The sequence below is a fragment of the Panthera leo genome, chromosome B4, assembly GCF_018350215.1.
Source record: "Panthera leo isolate Ple1 chromosome B4, P.leo_Ple1_pat1.1, whole genome shotgun sequence".
In the NCBI taxonomy this organism is placed as follows: Eukaryota; Metazoa; Chordata; class Mammalia; order Carnivora; family Felidae; genus Panthera; species Panthera leo.
This window is the reverse complement of record NC_056685.1, coordinates 132547775-132568313: the sequence shown is the minus strand read 5'-3', so window position 1 is coordinate 132568313 and position 20539 is coordinate 132547775. Positions and strand designations below refer to the sequence as shown.

The 20539-nt window shown below is 41.3% G+C and overlaps 2 protein-coding genes across 8 annotated transcripts in view; one reads left to right on the top strand and one right to left on the bottom strand.

The window, feature by feature from the left end:
* GRAP2 (GRB2 related adaptor protein 2) overlaps positions 1-131 on the bottom strand; it is a 67693-nt gene extending 67562 nt beyond the window's left edge. Inside the window, exon 1 of the mRNA XM_042947875.1 lies at positions 7-131. The gene's annotated coding sequence lies outside the window, so the exon portion shown is untranslated. The remainder of the gene's footprint in view (positions 1-6) is intronic.
* Positions 91-20539, top strand: part of ENTHD1 (ENTH domain containing 1) — a 105115-nt gene continuing 84666 nt past the window's right edge. The window contains exons 1-3 of one of the 7 annotated variants that reach the window (XM_042947867.1): positions 250-325; positions 2398-2519; positions 5179-5676. In XM_042947867.1, coding sequence (XP_042803801.1) covers positions 5274-5676 — 403 coding nt within the window. In that variant the 5' untranslated portion in view covers positions 250-325; positions 2398-2519; positions 5179-5273. Of the gene's footprint in view, positions 154-249; positions 326-570; positions 659-900; positions 1235-2397; positions 2520-5178; positions 5677-20539 lie in introns of those variants that run through there. The other 6 variants (XM_042947868.1, XM_042947869.1, XM_042947870.1 and 3 more) reach the window with 6 other exon arrangements.

Here is a 20539-nt window from a genome sequence, read left to right as displayed (position 1 = left end):
ACATACCTTGTCACAATCCTCTGTGACGGTGCCTGTCACCTCCACTAGTCTGTAAACTCAGGCAGCATTGGACTCATTCTTCCTCTCTGGGTCCTTTCGTCCTTACAGCTTAGCGGGATCCCTGGCACGCAGTGGGCGCTCCGTGAAGATCGGGTGAATATTTCAACGACTGCGCGTCAGCGGTACCCGAAGCCCTCACTGGAGGCACTCTGTCACTGCCCATCACACACACTGCTCTTTTCATCCCTCGAAAACTACCATTATTACACTCCTTTGAGGTGGAGATCAGCTGCGGGTGCCGGATCCAGTCAGTTAAAATACATTGGTAACACAAATTGTAAAAACTTCTCTTTGAAAGGAGGAATAGGGCAGCATCATAGCCCCATAGGTTGTTAAGTGAAGACATTTGCCTTCATCCCACTTGATCGCCCCAAGTTGGATCATTTTAACCCCTCCCGTCCCTTTTGCTGGACGCCCTGGGAGCAGCGGGCACCAGACCTCCCACAAGCCGGAAGTGAGGGGCCGGAAGTGAGGAAGCGGAAGTGGGGAAAGGCATGGGCGCTGGCGCCCGGCCGCAGGAGGCGATCAGCCTGGGAACGAGGGGCTTGAATTTGAGCAGAAGTAGGCCCCGACGCTGGTGGCTGGATCTTCCCCTCAGGTAGTGGATTCTTGTTTGTGGGTGCAGGCGGGCACGGAGGGGCTGATCCCTGCCTCCTGTCCCAGGCCGGTGCCGTCGCTGTGCGGGTGTGAGCGCGGGCGCTAGGGGGCCGAGGCCACCATGCTTTGCGTGAGGGAAGGCCCCCGCTGTGTGACGCCATCATGTCACGCCCTTCTTCTAGAAGCTTCTGTGCGGCCCAACCTTCCCCTCCAAGTAAATTGCGGGCTCGCTGACGGCAGTCAGTGGGCTGGTTCAGCCGTGTGACTCCATGTGACTTAGGGCCTGCGTCGCACGCAGTGGTCGTTCTGAAGTGGTTGTCGAATGAATGAAGAAATGGATGCCAAGGAAAGACCCCGTCTACAGGAAGCTGATTCTCTCTCAGCCTTCACCCTTCATGTTCAGAATTCTTTCTGGAGCATCTCATTTCTTCTTCTCGACAGTTCTTTCTGTGTGGTGATTATTCTTTATGCTGCAGATGAGGGAACAGGGGCTCAGAGAAGTTGTTGAGCCTTGATTAGGGAATGGCAGAGCAGGACCTCAAATCCAGGCCTTTGGAATCCTAATTAATGAGATGAGGTATGCGAGGCGTGAGTACATTGTGAGCATTCCAAAACGAGTAGCCCTTTATTCCGGGAGGGGTCTGTGTCTTGTGTATCTTCCCCCCGTTTCTTAGAATGGAGTCTGCTACATGGTAAACTAGAAAGCTAACAGTTGATTGAATTAATGAACATACAGGAGGGCTCCAAAAAGTTGGTTTCTCTGCCTCTTGCCGTATTCTTCCCATCGAAACGGTAACACCTCCTAATGCCATCTTGGTATTCTCTGCAGTCACTCACCCATGACAGTCTTGTCCAGAACTTTTTTTTTTCTCCTGGGTAAACTTAAGTCTATAGGCAGAACCTATAGCACTCTCTTCGTAGCACTACCCTAAATGGATCTTTCCAGATGCCGCTTGCGCTCGGCCTCTTCGATGCTGCCCTTGTTATTGTCCTAGGTCGTCGGGTATAGTCCCTTTCGGCTTCTCCATCCCTTGTTCTTGATTCTGACACCCAAAGAGTTTTGAAGACCAGTTTTTCCCTCAACTCATTTGGCCGCAAGACCTGAATTGAAGCGAGCCATTTGTCTTTATTTATTCCAAATACAAACAAGTTTTTGCAGTCATGTTAATGTTTGTTTGTTCCGAGCGCGCCCCCCCCCCCCCTTACTGTGCTTATCATGTGACTTATGGTAGAGGCACTGCATTACCCTTCAAAAGTCTGAGAAAAAACCTTGGGTTTGAATTCCATAATGTCCCTTGATAGCTTACAGGATTTCCTGTTGTGATCAAGGTAAAGTTGGGGGAGGAAACAGCGTTTGCCAAAGCATTGTGGAAGTGGGTAACTCTAAAAAGAGAACCAAGAGACCTCATCCCGTTGTTTATTTTGGAATTATTTAAGGAAAAAAGCCCCTTAACCAGACACTGGTTTTTGCATGTTGGGATCATGTTTTAGATTTCTTATGTCATCCACAAAGCAATACAAATGGTAGATACTCAAGAAATACTTACTGATTAATTTGAAAAGATTTGCTCCACACTCTAGGATTTTACTTGACAGTTACAGGACTGTAATATATTTTTCGAAATATCGTGTTCATAATCCAAAACTACGGAGCCAATGCAGGTTTATCCCAAAGCAGAGTCACTCAGTCATTTGGGCATTCACTCAACACCTGTTTCTCGAGTATCTACTATGTTCTAGGTACCTGTTGGGCAATAGGATTATACTGCCTTGTAAATAAGATGGTCATGGTCCCTGCCGTCACGGAGCTTCTAGTCTGGTGGTGAAGAAAGCAAATGACAAATGCACAAGTACAGATCGTGGTAAGTGCCGTGAAGGAAATAAACCTGGTGCAGAAAGAGTATCTGGGAAGATCTAAGTAGTTAGTGTGCTTGCTGAAGGCCTCCCGGAGGAGGTGACCCAGCTCTGTGACATAGAGTATCTTACTTCCCTCCGTTTCTAAGTATTCTAGAGGTTAGGGTAGCCAGACAACCAAAATTCAGGTGTGTAAATTTACCCTCTCAGGCATCACTTCTGTCTCAGATGTCGTATCACCGTAATTACTATCTCAAGTCTCTGATGGTGTGAGTAAACTGAACATTTGCATGTAGTCCGGTGTCTAAAACACATAAAACCAACATACAATTTACAACTAACACCAGCTGAACTTGTTAATCTGAAAAGAAGCCAATAGCAGAATGGTGTCTTACATATTCTCTGGTCGTGTCATAAAGTACTAATGCATTAGTAAAATGATAGTAATTCACCTAGCCAGACTTTTTTCTTCGGGGTTTTACTAATGGTTGGGAATGTATTTAATTTCAGTATAATGTCAAGCACCTCCATTTTAAACTGCCCTATTGGATTGAAGCCAATTATTTAGATACTTTCCTGGGGCAGAAAATTTATTTAAGAAAGCATTTTTCAAATGCAATTTAGAGAATATAGGAAAACCTAAAAAATTAGGATTTTCTTCCTCCAAAATATAGATAGGTAGCTAGACCAAAAAAAAAAAAAAGGAAAAACGAGCGTGTTTGATGACTGTTGTTCATCAGCAGGTTATGATTCTAACAGGTTTGTTTTTTTTTTTTAATAGACTTGTGAGGAAACAGATCAATATTTGTTGCTCTAAGCCAGTGTCACAGTGCATCTCTGCATTGACTGAGCTTTGGTAGAAGGGAAAAAAGGACAATAGAAAAAGCCCTCATGGTTGAAAATTTTAATAGCTTATTGAAACACATTATAAATCTGGTTTTTGCTGCAGGAATGAGTCAGATAAAAATGCCTGTGTTTGAAGTGCAAACAAGAGAGAAAATCAGAAAATTGTAAAAACACACAACTTATTGTTTTCTTCCTAGGGTTGATGATGGTCAATTAAATGTTAATATAAGAGAAATGTTAATTAAACTGATACATTTTCTATCTTGCGTATTTGAGGATGTGTTGTACTTTTACCAAAAAAAAAAAAAAAAAAAAAAGTTGATTATCCCCTTCTCTTATTTTTTGAAAAAGAAGGGATAACTCATTTAGTTTGCTTCTGAAAATTTATGTCTTCCTTAAATACACACACAGAAATTGATCAAACCTGAGCTGGGAGTTGTGAAGGTCAAGGAAGAAAAACAACACTGAAAACAAGACAAATTTGTTATGGATTTTAATGTTTTTCTTTTGTGTGTGTGCCGTTTCTCTAGTAAAATCTGATTATAGATCGTTGAGGCTTCACTGGCTCTGGATGCTTGTCAGGGCTCAAAATCAATTTAGTGCATGATCTCGGTGGCCATCGGTGGTGAATCACCAGGGAAAATGCAAACCAACTGACCCACCTTAATGCCAAGCAATGACAAAGGAGGAAGGGAATGGTTTCATGTGAGCTGTGAATTGATCAGAAGCATCATTTAAGGTTTTGGGGCTGCAGATCTCAAAACCTTCAAACCATTTAAGGTTTTAGCGTATTTTGTGTCAACCTCAGTGGGCACGCTTTGTGCGCCCTTGTTCTGGGATCTGACAGATCCCACTGATAATCACTCCACGTTTTAGGGAAGTTGTTACCCCATTTGAATTACACTATTGACATTGTTTAGTCCTAAACACATACTTCCTTTACTGAAGCCCAGTAAAGAAAGTAATTTAACCTTTTCCTTGACCTTATTAACCTTACACATGGGTCGAGGGTACCCTGGGTTCGATGTGGAGTCTGCTGAGGTGCAGCTCCTTGCATTAATGGTCCACAACCCTCCCTACTTTCAGATTAACAAGAAAGCAGAACATATTTAGATCTGATTCTAGTGACTTGTAGTTCTAAGAAGAATACAACCACGGGGTCACTTGATGACGCTAAGACTCAGTCGTTAACCATCTTAATTACCTTTGGGACACACTATTTTATACAAGACAAGTCTCAAGCATGAGATGTCAGAGCACAAGTTCCATTTTCTTTGTTTTTAATGTTTATTTATTTATTTTTGAGAGAGTGAGCGAGCAGGGAACAGGCAGAGAGAGAGGGAGACACAGAATCCGAAGCAGGCTCCAGGCTCTGAGCTGTCAGCACAGAGCCCCACGCGGGGCTCGAACCCACGAACCGTGAGATCACAACCTGAGCCGAAGCCAGATGCCTCACCGACTGAGCCACCCAGATGCCCCCCCAAGTTCCATTCTCTGAAACTGACTTGCCCACTGTCCATGTAATGCTTTAAGATAATTTTATTTCTGGCCAAAGAGGTTGAGTGATTGAGTGAAAATTTTATGCAGAAACGTTTAGGACTAAAAACACCACCTGTATTTCTTCACATAATATGGGCCAAGCCCTCATGAGAGATTTTCCCATACAGCTCCTAGGAGAATTTTATATAGTGCCCTCAATTCTGGCTCCTGTAAGTGAGGGGCTGATTTCTAAGTAAAACTACATTTCTCACACTGACTTGGTCTTCTGTAGACTTCTCAGAAAAGCTTTCACTTACCTATTTTTTGTGCTTTGCTTTGCAGGAAATTGATGCCTCGTCAAAATGAAGATTAATCATTTGTGTTTGGGAGCAGCCGAACTGGGGGCCAATTACCTCTCAATTTTATAAACCAATTATATGAACTCCTTTTCCGTTGCTCCCACCCCCATCCCACCTTCAAACTTCTTACCGATGGCATTCAGGAGGCAAGTGAAAAACTTCATGAAGAATTACTCAGATGCCGAAATAAAAGTCAGGGAAGCAACTTCCAATGACCCTTGGGGTCCTTCTAGTTCTCTCATGTTAGATATCAGTGACCTGACTTTCAACACAATTTCTCTGTCAGAGATTATGAATATGCTATGGCAGAGACTCGGTGACCATGGGAAGAGCTGGCGTCATGTGTACAAATCCCTTACGCTCATGGATTATCTCATCAAGAATGGATCAAAGAAAGTTATCCAGCATTGCAGAGAGGGGTTCTGTAAGCTTCAGACACTAAAAGATTTTCAACACATAGATGAAGCTGGAAAAGACCAAGGTAAAAGCAATGTCTATGGTGTGCCACTAAAGATTAGACGTTTGGGAAGGGATCGTTTTGAACCAGGAGCTGGGGGAAAGTTATTCTCAAATGTATTAGCTCCCTTTCTCTGGGACAGTTACAGTTTCCAGAAGACTTCGTGTTGACTCTTCAGTGCCTTAGAGAGCAATTTTCTTTCAAAGGAATGTGTAAAACTAACACATGTAAGGTTCCCGATAAAACGATAGCTCGTAGAAGATGAGCAAAGTGAATAAAACAGGAAGCATGGCAGCTTGGTGTAATAAGGTCACTGTAATTCACAATTATAACTGGACTGGAATTTAGTCATAAATGTAAGGAAGCGTTTCCACAGACTCCAGAATCCTCAAAGACTATCTAGATGGAAGTATAGGAATACAAAAATTTAGGTCATAAAATAATTTTGTCGGGGGTGGAGGAGGAGGTGAAGTAGGGAACAGTTATGGGGAATACCAAACTGAGATGACTTGGAAACGTCTGGTATTCTGTAATGCTAAAAAAACCAAGCATTTCCTCCCCATCTAATGTAAAATTATAATTAGCATTTAAAGTGAATAGTCTTATGAATCATGAGAAAAGGATACAATTCAGTGCAGTCTTTGTGTGAAGCATACATTTTTAGAATAGACCTTTTTTAAGAGCAGCTTGAGATTTAGAGAAAAGATTTACAGATTTACACAGAAAGTACAGAGTTCCCACATACCCTTCGCCATCCGCACACACTGCCTCTCCAGTTAACAACTCGCATTAGTGTGGTACGTTTGTAACAATTGACTAATAACCAGTATTAACACGTTCGCTAAAGTCCTTTGTTGACCTTAGGGTTCACTCTTGCTGTTCTGTTCTGCGGGTTTTGAAAAACGCACGTCGTGTACCTACCGCTCCAGTATCATAATAGTTTCACTGCCTTGAAAATGTCCTGTGTTCTACCTGTTCCTCCTTTCTCCCCTGCCTGGGACCCTTGGTAGCCACTGATCTTTTTATTGTCTTTATAGTTTTGCCTTTTCCAGAATATTATGTAATTGGAATCATATACGATGTAGCTTTTTCAGACTCCTTTCTTTACTTGACAGTCTGCATTTAAGATTCTCCCATGTCCTTTTTATAGCCTGAGAGCTCGTTTCTTTTTCTTTTTTTCTTCGCATTTTAAAAATCAGCTTTATTGCAATATAATTCACATGTCAGACAATTCACCCATCTAAAGTCTACAATCCTATGGTTTTAGGTATATTGTTAACTTTTAAAAATTGGGATAAAATGTAAATAACCAAATTTGTCATTTTAAGCATGCAATTCCGTGACATTAATTATATTCACAGTGTGGCACAACCATTGCCACTGTCTACTTCCAAAACTTTCATCACCCCAGGCAGAAACTCCATTAACTGTGGGGCACTTGAGTGGCTCAGTTGGTTGAGCGTCTGACTCTTGGTTTTGGCTCAGGTCGTGATCTCACAGTTTGTGAATTCAAGCCCTGTGCTGGGCTCCATGCTGACAGTGTGGAACCTGCTTGGAAGTCCCTCTCTCTCTTTCTCTCTCTCTCTCTCTCTCTCTCTCTGTCCCTCCCGTGCTCACTTTCTCTTTCAACATAAATAAGTAAACTTAAAAAAAAAAAAAAAGCACCTCCATAATCATTGGGCAATAAAGCTCTCCTGCTAATCTCTAATCTACCTTCTATCTCTATAAATTCACCTCTTCGGGGTACCTCGTGGAAGTGAATCATATAGTATTTGCCCTTTTGTTTTTGGCTTATTTCACATACTTGATGTGAACTTCATTCTTCTTGTAGCTGAATAACATTCCATTGTATAAACATACCACATTTTGTTTATTCATCTGATGGTGGATTCTTGGGTTGTTTTCACATTTTGGCTATTGTGAATTGGGCTGCAATGACAAAAGCCTTCAAGTGTCAGTTTGAGCCTCTGCTTTCAGTTCCGTTGGGTGTATGCTTAGGAGTGGAGTTGCTGGGTCGTATGGCAATTCAATGTTCAGCTTTTTGAGGAACCAGTAACTGGTTTTCCTTAGCAGCCGCGCCATTTTCCATTCTTACCAGCAATGTAAGAGGGTTCCTGTTTTTCCATATCCTTGACAACACTTGTTCTTGTCCATCTTTTTGATTAGAGCCATCCTACTGGATGTGAAAAGAGTATCTCGCTGTGGTTTCAATTTACGTTTCCCTAAAGACTAATGATGCTGAGCATCTTTCTATGCCCTTGTTGGCCATTTATATATCTTCTTTGAAGAAATGGCTGTACAAATCCTTTGTCCATTTTTAATTGTTGGGTTTTTTTTTTTTTCTTTTTATGTGTTGAGTTTTTTATATTCTGGATACAAGACCTCTATCTTGTGACTTGCAAATATCTTCTCCCATTCTTAGGTTGTCTTTTTTACTTGCTTGATTAAATTTTGATGAAGTCCAGTTTGTCTGTTTTCCTTTGGTGCTCGTGCTTTAAGTGTCATATGTAAGAAATCATTGCTTAATCTAAGGTCATGAAGATTCTCACCTATGTTTTTTTCTAAGAGTTTCAATGTTTTAGCTCTTCCATTTAGATCTTGGATCTAAATTTTTGTGTATGGCGTGAAGTAGAGTTCCAGTCTCATTCTTTTGCGTGTAGATATCCAGTTGTCCCACTACTACCTGCTGAAAAGACTATGCCTTCCCCCATTGAATTATACTGGCACCCTTATAAAAATCAGTTGACCATAGATGTAAGGTTTTATTTCTGTACCCTCAATTAAAAAAAAAAAAAGTTTATTTATTTATTTTGAGAAAGAGAGAGCATGAGCGGGAGAGAGGCAGAGAGAGAGAGAGGGAGAGAGAATCCCAAACAGGCTCTGTGCTGTCAGTGTGGAACCCGACGTGGGGCTCGATCTCATGAACCATGAGATCATGACCTGAGCCAAAACCAAGAGGCAGATGCTTAACTGACTAAGCCACCCAGGCACCTCCTGTTCTCTCAATTCTGTTCTACTGATCTATATGTCTATATGCCAGTGCCACACTATTTTGATTACTGTAGCTATGTAGTAAATTTTGAAATAAAGGCGAGTCCTCCAGCTTTGTTCTTTTTCAATAGTTGTTGTGGCCTTTCTGGGTCCTTTGCATTTCCATATCAAGTTTAGCATTAGCTTGTTAATTTCTGTAACAAAAAAAAAAAGCAGCTAGAATTTTTATCAAGATTGCACTTAACCTGTAGATCAATTTTGAGAATATTGCCATCTTAACAAACGTCAGTTCCTCCAATCCACAAACACCAGATATCTTCCCTTTAATTTAAGGTCTTCTTTCTTTTTTCAAAAATTTTTTAACGTGTATTCATTTTTGAGAGACAGAGAGAGACAGAGTGCAAGCGGGAGAGGGGCAGAGGGAGAGAGGGAGACGCAGAATCGGAAGCAGGCTCCAGGCTCTGAACTCTCAGCACAGAGCCCGATGCGGGGCTTGAACTCACGGACTGCGAGATCATGATCTGAGCTGAAGTCAGTTGCCCAACCAACTGAGCCACCAGGCGCCCCACACCTTCTTTCATAAATCTTTTGTAGTTTTCAGTGCACAAGTCTTACATTTCTTTCGGTAAATATAGTCATAAGTATTTTATTCTCTTTGGTGCTATTGTAAATGGGATTATTTTCTTTATTCCATTTTTAGATTACTCGTTGCTAATGGATAGAAATACAACCGTTCGAGTTATTTTTGTATATTGCTCTTGTATCCTGCTACTTTGCTCAACTTGTTTATTAGCTGTAATAGTTTTTGGTTTTTTTTTTAAAGATTCCTAAGGATTTCCTGCACGCAATATCATGTCATCTGCACATAGAGATAGTTTTACTTTTCCTTTCCAATGCGGATGCATCTTATTTCTTTTTCTTGCTTAATTGCCCTGGCTAAAACCTCCTGTACAACGTTGAATAGAAATGGTGAGAATCAGTTTCATTCCTGATCTTGAGAGGAAAGCTTTCAGTCTTTCACCATTAAATATGATGTTAGGTGTGGGTTTTCATAGATGCTTTTTATCATAAGGTTGATGGAGTTGTTTTGTCTTGTTTTGTAATGTTTAGTTTGAGAGCGAGTGCATGCGTGCAGGCAGGGGAGAGCCCAGAGAGAGGGGGATAGAAGCTCTGGGCTGACAGCAGAGAGCCCGAGGCTGAGGCCAAGGCAGGGCTCGAACTCACAAACTGAACCCGTGAGGTCATGACCTGAGCCAATGCTTAACTGACTGAGCCACCCACGTGCCCTGCTGGAGTTCTATTGTTTGTCGAATGTTTTTATAAGGAAAGGCTGTTGACTTTTGTCAAATGCTTTTTCTGCAGCTACTGAGATGATTATGTGTTTTTTCTCCTTTATTCTGTTGATACGGTGTATTGCATCGATTGATTTCCATATGGGCACCAACCTTGCATTCCTAGTGTAAATCCCACTCGGTCATGGTGTGTATCCTCTTTATTTTTGAAGTGTTTACTTAAGGTCCGGTGTGACGTTTAATGATGATATTGGAGAACATCTTCTTGGTTTTTGATCATGCTAGGCTTTTTAATCTCAAAATTGTGAAGTCATCAACTTCTATGGGCATTAAATTAATCACTAAACATTAAAATAAAATACTGATTAAAGTTTTGCATCCCCAAGAATTAAGTTTTAAAAAGGCCTAATATTTTGGATAACAGTGAATGGAATGTAATCATTTTTGTACTTTACAGAGCAGCTATTTTATCACTGTGCTGAGCACTATGATGATTTTTTTATTTTTAAGTGGAAAGAGAGAGGATCAGCCCCTACTCTGAAGAGTTTGTGAGCTTTTTTGAGAGATAAAGTAGATAAGCATGAAATTGTAAGCAAGCTTGTTTATGCATTTATACCTTTTATAAGGTATGGTATATTTGGATATGTTTAAATTCACTATCATAAAGGTTTTTCAGATTTCTTAACAGCTGAGCTTAAGATCAAAGAAGTAAGCACATGTATACTATTTTGGGCTTTGAAAATATTCTTGATGACTTGGTAGCATGAAAAGAGCAAGAAACATGCAAGTGAGAACTGAATTGTCAACAGAAGCATCGTATATTCATTTGTTGATTATGGAAGCGACAGTGGTTATTGATTGGTAACATTGGCACACAGTATTCTTTAAGTTAATAGATATTAATTAGTGAAAAATAATTCTGTTGGGGGAAAATATTACCTATTTCATCTTTATATTTTACACATTTCTCTTTTTGTATTTGTTTCCTAATGAGTGTAACATACTAGAATAGTAGTTCTTGGCATAATTTATACATAAACATACACACACACACACACACACACACACACACGTATGTGTGTGTGTGTGTGTGTGTGTGTATACAGATACATATAGATACAGATATAGATGTAGATATATGCATAAAATTTTGTGACTGATAGGGTGTGTGGTCAAAATAATTTGGGAGCCACTGGCTCTTGGGATAAAGTCAGGCCTCTTAGCATGTTCCCAATTGACATTTCTACTCTTATTTCCTTAGTCTTCTAAGCTAACATATTGCATCCAAGCATTCCTAATGTATTATTTGCTTTCACATCTCTGTGCTGATACTTCAGATGTTTCTTCTTCCCTGTACTAGTTGTTTCCTGCTGTCTGTTTGTTGAGTTCCTACTTAGTCATCAGATCCTAGCTCAGGAGGCTTTTCCTCTATATCTCCGACTATGTCTTCTTTTCCTTACTGGGAAGAATTAATTGCTGTGGCGTTTTATTCATAATATCAGTGAGGTGTTTTTTACAGTATATTTTATCCACTTTATATATGTGCGTGTGTATATATATTTATCCTTAACTAGATTCTGAAGGTACATGTCATGTGATAATCATCTTTTTACCAGCAGGCCTTGGCACGTACTAGACCTCAGTAGATTTTTATTGAATGGAAGTCATAAAAAAAGCAAAAGACTTGAGATAGGAAACGTGATCCCTGAAAAACTACTCAATAAGAATGATTTTATTGTATCAGAAAAGAAAAGCAGAAAAGAAAAGAAAAGTTAATTGTATTGAGAAATTAACGGAAGAGAAATTGTAGCGATCCAAGTGATCTGTAGCTAGATCCCACCTGAGATACAGGCTGTCAAGAAGAGGCAAAGAAAAAAAGATAAAAATAGAAGAAATTATAGAAAAAGACTTTTGGGGGGTTTCCATGATTGGCTTCTACACTTGCCGTTCCCTTTGCCTGAGTGTTCATCCTCAGATACCTGCATTGTTTTCTTACATACTTCAGATCTCCACTGAGAAAGTCATCTTTTTAGTGAGGCCTCTTATCTACCCTATTTATGAAAAATCAGCCCCATCCCACAATTGCACTGATAGGCCCTAGCCACCTTCTGTTTTAGTTTTCTTCATAGCTTTTCTTATCTGACATAGGGCATGTTTTATTTTATTATTTATTGTCTATTTCTTCCTACTAAAGCATACGTTTTATGAAGGCAGGAATTTTTTTTAATTTTTTAAAATTTATTTTATTTTTGAGAGAGAGAGAGAGATAGCAAGGGGAGGAGAGGCAGAGAGAGGGAGAGGGAGACAGAATCCTAAGCAGGCTCCATGCTGTCAGCACAGAGCCCGATGTGGGGCTCGAACTCACTAACTGTGAGATCATGACCTGAGCTGAAATCAAGAGTCAGATGCTTAACCAAACTGAGCCCCCCAGGTGCCCTGAGAGCAGGAATGTTTTATGTCTGCTCTGCCCATGCTCTATTTCCAACATTACAACAGCAGCTATCATACAGCTCATGCTCAGTACTTCATAATAGTATTACAGTAGTCCCCCCCACCCCCATTTCTTAATGTTTATTTATTTGTGAGAGAGAGACAGCACACATGGGACGGGCAGAGAGAGGGGGACAGAGCACCTGAAGCAGGCTCTGCGCCGACAGCAGAGAGAGCCCGATGCGGGGCTCGAGCTCACGAACTGCGAGATCATGACCTGAGCGGAAATCGAGAGTTGGGTGCTTAACCAACTGAGCCACCCAGGCGTCCCTACAGGAGTCCCCGCTTTATCTGTGGTTTCAATTTTCACAGTTTCAGTTACCCGTAGTCAACTATCGTCCAGAAGCAGATGAGCCTCCTTCTGATATGTTGTTCAGAAGGCAGGTAGTAGCCTAGTGCTATGACACAGTGTCTCCATCATTCGCTTCACTTCAGCTCATCACGTAGGTGTTTTATCTCACATCATCACATGGAGAAAAGTGAGTGGAGTACAATAAGGTATTTTGAGAGAGAGAGACCACATTCATGTAATAACTTCCGTTATGGTATAAGAATATGGTACAAGAATACGGTATATTCTTATAATTGGTCTATTTTATTATTAGTTGTTGTTGTTAATCTCTTACTGTGCCTAATTTATAAATTAAGCTTCATCATAGGTATGTGTGTGTAGAAGAAAACACAGGTAGGGTTTGCTAGTATCTGCAGTTTCAGGCATCCACTGGGGGTCTTGGAAAGTATTCCCGTTGGCTACAGGGGGGAAAAATTGAGAAAACAACTCAGAGAACTTGGGGAACAGGAGAAACTTGTTTTCAAGTAGTTTGTTAACATTTCAAATGACTTTCCCAGTGTTTCTCTTCAACCTCCAGACAGTTTTTCAGATGAAGTAAATTTAAAGCAATGAGTCTAATTGTTAATCTGAAAAAAATTTATAATAAATACATGATTGTTACTGTGTTTCCAGACTTTGGGGGACACTCTGTATTGTATTTATTGTAGTTCTTTTTTTTTTTTTTTTTTTAGGTTGACAATTGGACACATTGCTTTATTTTTTTTTTAATTTTTTTTTTAATGTTTATTTTTGAGACAGAGAGAAAGACAGAGTATGAACGGGGGAGGGGCAGAGAGAGAGGGAGACACAGAATCGGAAGCAGGCTCCACGCTCTGGGCCATCAGCCCAGAGCCCGACGCGGGGCTCGAACTCACGGACTGTGAGATCGTGACCTGAGCTGAAGTCGGACGCTTAACCGACTGAGCCACCCAGGCGCCCCTGGACACATTGCTTTAAATTTAGAGGTACTTTACCTGAAACAGTGTCTAGAATGTATAGAAAAACAGTGAATGTATTAACGTAAAATGTAATTAGCATACTATGTAAAAATAAGTTTTTTTTCTGTATTCCCTAACTTTTTGGACCCCCTATATTAGCAAACAAGTTTATGACATTTAACTATGTGACAAAGACTCTTCTAACCACTTCATATATGTTAACTCATTTAATCTTCATAATAACCCTTTGAGACAGTTGCGGTATTGGCCCCATTTTACTGAGGAGGAAAGTAAGGGAGAAAGAAGTTGAGTAGCCAGTTCACACAGCTAGTTAGTGGCAGAGCCAAGATTATAAGCTCGATGTTTTGGCTCCAGAATCCACGTTCTTACCCACTACAATACATTGTTGAATGACTGACGGACTGAATGAGTGACCTTCTACTCCACCCTGTCAACCTGTGTCGTGTCTCCAGACTTGATCTCGCATTTAACTAGTTACACGTGGCAAGGTGGGACACACAGGAAGGACCTGAGACCTAAACTAGTTCTGCTCATTAATCTGGGACAGGAACTGAAAAGTTTATCCTTTTTTGCATCTGTTTAAGTTGTTTTAGGTCAAAGATGGTACAAGAAATGTATACCTTATAGTCTGGTGGCAATCGTGGCTTAAAAAAAATCCTTCACGCAAATCTAATTTTATGGTCTCGGGCAACTAGCTAGACACAGTTGGCGTGATCGGGCCAGTTTCTTTTCTCTTAGATTTAGGGCCCATTGCAAGGTAGGCTCAAACTCATCGGGAAGGGGGCCATGTTCCTGCAGGAGACTCAGGGTCTCCAGCTGATAGTCCTGAATCTCCTTGATATTCTCAGGTAGAGTAGAACATTGTCTCTGTTGTGTGCACAGCACCTCTATACCTCTGTCATGCCTCTGTCAGAGCACATTTATATACATGCCTGTATCTCTTGCAAAACTGTGAATTTCTAAAGGGCAAGAGCAGTGTCCCTAGCCCTTATTACATGCCTGGGGGTGGGATCACTCAATAGATATTAGATGAATGGATGATTAATATCCTAGTACTTTTATACTTTTAGCGGGTTTATAGCAACTCACTTTCTTTTAGGAATATAAAAAATATAAATGTCAAAGTCGATTCCTTTAACAACAAAATTCCCATTTATTCACTATAAATTCCTTTTAAAAATAGATTTTTAATGCTAACAGTGCTTTATTGAGATATAACTTATATACCACAGTTTGTTTACCTATCTTCTGTTGATGAGCATTTGGTGTGTACATAGTCCTTGGCTATTATGAGTAAAGCTGTTACGAACATCCTTATGTAAGGTTTTTTGTGGACATACATATTCAGCTCTCTTGGGCACACACTTAAGAGTGGCATTTCTGGGTCATAGGGCAGGTGTATATTTAACCAAAGTCGTCTTCATTTTTTTTAATGTTTATTTTTGAGAGAGAGAGAGAGAGAGAGAGAAAGCACAAGCAGAGGAGAGGCAGAGGGAGAGAGAGAGGGAGACACAGAATCCCAAGCAGGCTCCAGGCTCCGAGCTGTCAGCACAGAGCCCGACGCGGGGCTTGAACCCATGAATCATTAGATTATGACCTGAGCTGAAGTCGGACGCTTAACCGACTGAGCCACCCAGGCGCCCGTAGAGCATTTTCATGTATGGTATATCATGTGATCTGACAATACCTTATGAGGAATGAAGGATGTGTATTATCTCTCTGACACAGATGAGGCGCTAACGCTCAGATTGTTCTTTAGGTAAGGTTGCACATTTCATTAATGACTGAACATGATTAATAGTCTAATGCTCTTTGGTCCTATTCTATTATTATGCTAGGCAGCCCCTCCTAATTGAGTTTTAAAAAATATCCTAACAGAGTTTCACTGAACTACTAGAGTGAACTTAATTCAAAGGGTCTGAAAAATACCCAATTGAATGTTTCACACCATCAAATTATTTATTTACAGAAATTATGGTATTCCTTTTATAAAACCGATATAGGTTCTCAGAAACATGTGCATTAAAGTTTATGTACTACGTTATTCTCAATTAGTTAAGTCCTGAAATTGCAGTTGATTTCATTTAAATGGGCCATTGTATATACACACACTCATATATTTAAATTCGAGCTAGATTTCTTTTGAAAGGTACATTTTAAAAAGACAGCTTTTCAGTGTTGTTAAAAAGTTGTGTTAAGCAGTTTTACTAGAAGTAGCATGCGTTGGTGACGTTACTGCCTTTTTTGTTTTCTACTGTCATCATCAGTCATCCAACTTGGGAAATTAGACCCTTCACATTTATATCCAGCGCTGATTTTGTTCAGGCCTCAAGGACTGGCCCTTCCCAATCAGCTACCCATTTGCTCACGAAAATTAAATGTCTTGGAGTGACATTAGGAACTAATAAGCCTTGTATGCCAGAGTTAAGAGATACAAACTAAAATGTAAAAAGCAAACTCTCTGGAAGATGTAATACATTTATTTTAAACTTTTTTTTTAATGTTTTTATTTATTTTTGAGACAGAAAGAGACGGAGCATGGGCAGAGAGAGAGGGAGATGCAGAATCCGAAGCAGGCTCCAGGCTCCGAGCTGTCAGCACAGAGCCCGACGCGGGGGCTTAGGCTCATGGACTGTGAGATCATGACCTGAGCCGAAGTCAGATGCTTAACTGACTGAGCCACCCAGGCGCCCCTGTAATACATTTATTTATATTTATATTAGTTTACAAGTTATTAAAATCAGTTGTTTTTGAGGAGGTTGTTTTTTGAGTTCAGTTTCTCAGAGAAGAAAGGAGAAAGGAGAAACGCGTATTTGGGCCAGGAAGGGGTTTAGAGAAAGACGGAACATGGGCAAGTAGGAGAAAAAAGGAATGATTGGGATTTCCCTTTCAAAGTGACTGTGATAAATTAAATAGAGGCAAGATCTCTGGAAAGAGTGAGTTCAAGAGAAAGAAAATATCTGAAAACGTGGGAGAATTGATTTAGATATTGGTCAGCTGTGTCAAGGCTCCAAAAGCGGAGTCAAATCTGAGGGTATTCTTGTACAGGAGGGAGGGAACGTGGGGGCATGAGACGGGCAAATCCCAGGCAGTGTGGTGTAGTGGCTAAGCACGCGGCACGGGGGGTGCGTGATGTACCTTACAAATTCATCAGACTTGATTTTCTCCCTACAACGGTCACACAACAGGAGTCCAAATTCTCTAACCACCGAACCCACCTGATAGATGGTGGTGGGTTGATTAGCTAATGCAACAGAGTTGTGCTCATTTACAGAGAGGTGGGTTCATTAACACAAGGCCACTGACCAAATGTGATTTCCTATAACCAACATTTTTGTAGTTTTGAGGAAGTCATGAATTTCTTTTAACAAACATGCAGGCTTTAGGTCATCATAAGCCTGTTCTGCTATTGTTAAATAAAAGTTATATTACTATGATGGGGCGCCTGGGTGGCTCAGTCGGTTAGGTGTCCGACTTTAGCTCAGGTCATGATCTCCCAGTTTGCAGGTTCGAGCCCCGCATCGGGATCTGTGCTGACAGCTCAGAGCCTGGAGCCTGCTTTGGATTCTGTGTCTCCCTCTCTCTCTGCGCCTCCCTGGCTTATGCTCTGTCTCTCTCTCAAAAATAAATATTAAAAAAAATATTTTTTTAAGTCATATTACTGTGAGTTTAAACAAAATCTTTATACCTAAAACAGTTGAGTATTTTGGGTCACCCTTCGCTCCTTTTCAACAAATGTAGGTGTTAGTAATCATGACAGCAAGAAGCACACCTTGAATCTATTTAAACTTAAATATACCTGTCCGGCCAGTCTTCCCACGTTCCTCCTTGCTTCCTGTATGCACATGGACAGCAGAGCAGGGCAGACAAACAAGGGAGAGTAACCAGGTTAGCACTTCGGTGCTATGTCAATACAATCCTTCTCTTCTCAATCTTGTCATCAAATAAAAAAGCTTACATTTGTGCACTGAATTCAGTCAAAGAAATAAAAGTCTGCGTTTTGTTATTTTTATGGAGCCAGTCTCTACCTTCCAGCTTATTATTAAGTCTATGACTTTTGGAGAGTTTTTTTACTCCCCGTAAACTTACTTGTCTCACCTGTAAAATGGGCTTCGTGCGGATGTGAGATAATGTCTGAAAGTCAGGCACATAGTAAATCGTCAGTTAATATTAGCTAATGCTGTTAGTCCTTGGCATATTTCGACTTTAGTTAATTTTGTTTCCCGCAGTGTATATTCATGTCCAAATAATGCTCAGTACAACCATCAGGAAGGGCTTTTCCGTGCCCCGTTGCCGCAGTTTCTGCCAATGCACTGTACCTTGTCCACACGTCTGCTGAACACACTGCTGGAAGAGCCATCTGGGTGTCCGCCTTCACTGGACTGTGGGGTTTGGAGGACTGAGATGACCTTATTGGTATCTCTGTTTCTTCACTTGGTTTGATGCAGGTGCCGAATGAGTGCTGACCGAATGGCCAGCGGGCTATTGTAGGTCTGAAGAAGGGACTGGTAGCTTTGGAGAGTTTCTCATTATCCTAGACGGTCTTCTGTTTTTCTCCAGTGTCTCTCCATATAGGTTTGTTCTTTTTTTTTTTTATTTTTTTTTACCCCGCTTGGTCTTTGGAGATCATTTTTGATGTGAGGATTCACGTCTTTTCTGTAAAATTCCTAGCTCCTTTTGCTCTGAATATTGCTTTTTTGTGATGACCTTAATTTTCTTCTTTTGGAACTTCTTCTAGGTAAATACCAGGACCTTGCAATCTGTCCTTTGTGGTTTTCTCGTAGTCCTTGTTGCGGATATGACTCCTGTAATAATCTCTCTTAATCGTATTTATTTTAAAAATCTTGGTTTAGGATTTTAAAATCCTCTGACAATATAGAATATTGATTTATAGAAGATCTTATAGAATCCTGTAGAACGTTGATTTCATTTGGAGTGAATGCATGTGTTTGTTTGTTTTTAAGTTTATTTTAAGTTTATGTTAGAGAGAGAGAGAGAGAGGAGGGAAGGGGGAGAGAGAGAAGGCACGAGTACGAGCAGGGGAGGGACAGAGAGGGGGAGAGAGAGAGAATCCCAAGCAGGTGCCGAGCGCCACCCAACACGGGGCTGAACTGAAATCAAATGTCAGACGCTTAACCAACTGAGCCACCCAGACACCCTGTGAATTTACGTTTTGACTGCTGCTTTTATCAGCCATCTTTCATTTAAAAAAAAAAAATCTATTTTGGAATTTTAGTTTCCTGCCTTATTTTGACCAAGAGGCTCTTCCCCCACCATTCATGTTTACCCCTTTACGTTGCTTTTTCCAGTTCTTTCCACCCAGCTCCCTCAGAGCCCCCAGCGCAGCCCTTGTAAAGGTAGCTCAGGGCTCGTGCCCTGTGACAGAACCGGGATGTCTTAGACGCAGGTGGCGGTGACTCGGTTTAGTTCCCAGTCTTGAGGCTGCACACGTGTCTTCTAGCTTCTAGACCCACAGCTACAAATAAGTGACAGCCCAGGAAACAATTAGCAGCTGGTTTTGTCCCTACTATTTCTTTTCTTCCCAGCCTTCTCTCACAAACACGGATACCTCCTAACATCAAAGAGGGAGTAAGGCCGGCTCTGGTCCCCTAACACGTGAGGAGCTGAACTCCTGGCTGCCAGACCAAGAGCCCCACAGCCCTGAGGCCTCAGCCGTGCTGACCACCCTTTCATTTCTCTTCCGTTTCTGGTTTGTGGAGGTTTCTATCTTGTTTTGGAGCCTGGCAGTGTCTGTTAGTGCTGTGTATTTGTTGCGGAGCAGAGGGGTACTTTGAAGCTTGACTTTACTGTGCCAACTTGACCGAGGGGTTTTTTAACTGGAAAATGCCTTGATCAGATACACTGTTGGGGGTGCTTCTCCCGACCCCACACCCCCTCGCCCCTGGAGACACTGTGGAGCACAGATGGTGAGGGAGACTCCAGATAAGTCCATAATTCAAAACACCGCGGGCAGGAAATGAGCAGAGCCTGAACTGAGGGACACAGCGAGGGGGGAAAGATTTAGTGGGTACCATCAGTGGACACGGGTTACTGCATCTGGGGAGGTGAATGTTCATATTTCAGGCTTAGAATGGAGATCAACTTGACTGAGAAAGGAATGGAGGAGGAAAAGTAAATTTTGATTGGTTAGTGGGTCAGGTATGGAGGGAGGGGCGTTAAGATGTTTTATGACCACTGTTCCAAGCCTAGTACATGTTCTTCTAGAAGCCTGGTGCATCTCTTTGCCCGGCATCTTTGAATTTACCACATTTCCAAATCCCTTTATGTGATGTTCCTTTGTGAATTTACAGAGACTCCTCCCCTGCATCTGGAAGATGTTTCCTCAGCACGTTCACTCACTTATTTCGCAGACACTTCTGAAGTATCTTAACAAACAGGTATAGCTCTGGCCTTCATGGACGTTATGCTTTAGTGGAGGAAAAAGACATTCAGCAAATAGATAGGCAATTGCAAACCGTGCAAGTGTTGTTAAGAGACAAGTGTAGATGCCGTGAGAGTTGCGTGGAAACCTGGCTTGACCACGTGTGTGTAGGGTGAGCCTGGAGGGGCTTGCTCTCCCTCAGTAGAAGGCTTCCTGAAGAAGGGAAATCAGAGCGGTTCCCTCCGCCTGAATGTCCGCACAGCTGGCTTTCCCTTGCTGTTCAAGGCTCAGATGATACGTTATGTCCCCAGTACGACTTTCCTTCCCTTCACCACAGCTTGATGTTCAGCACCTCACTGTTCTTTATTTCCTGTAGAGCTTTTATTTTTATCGGAAATTATCTCGTGTGGGGATCTCGTCTCTTTTGTCCTCACTTGTGCTT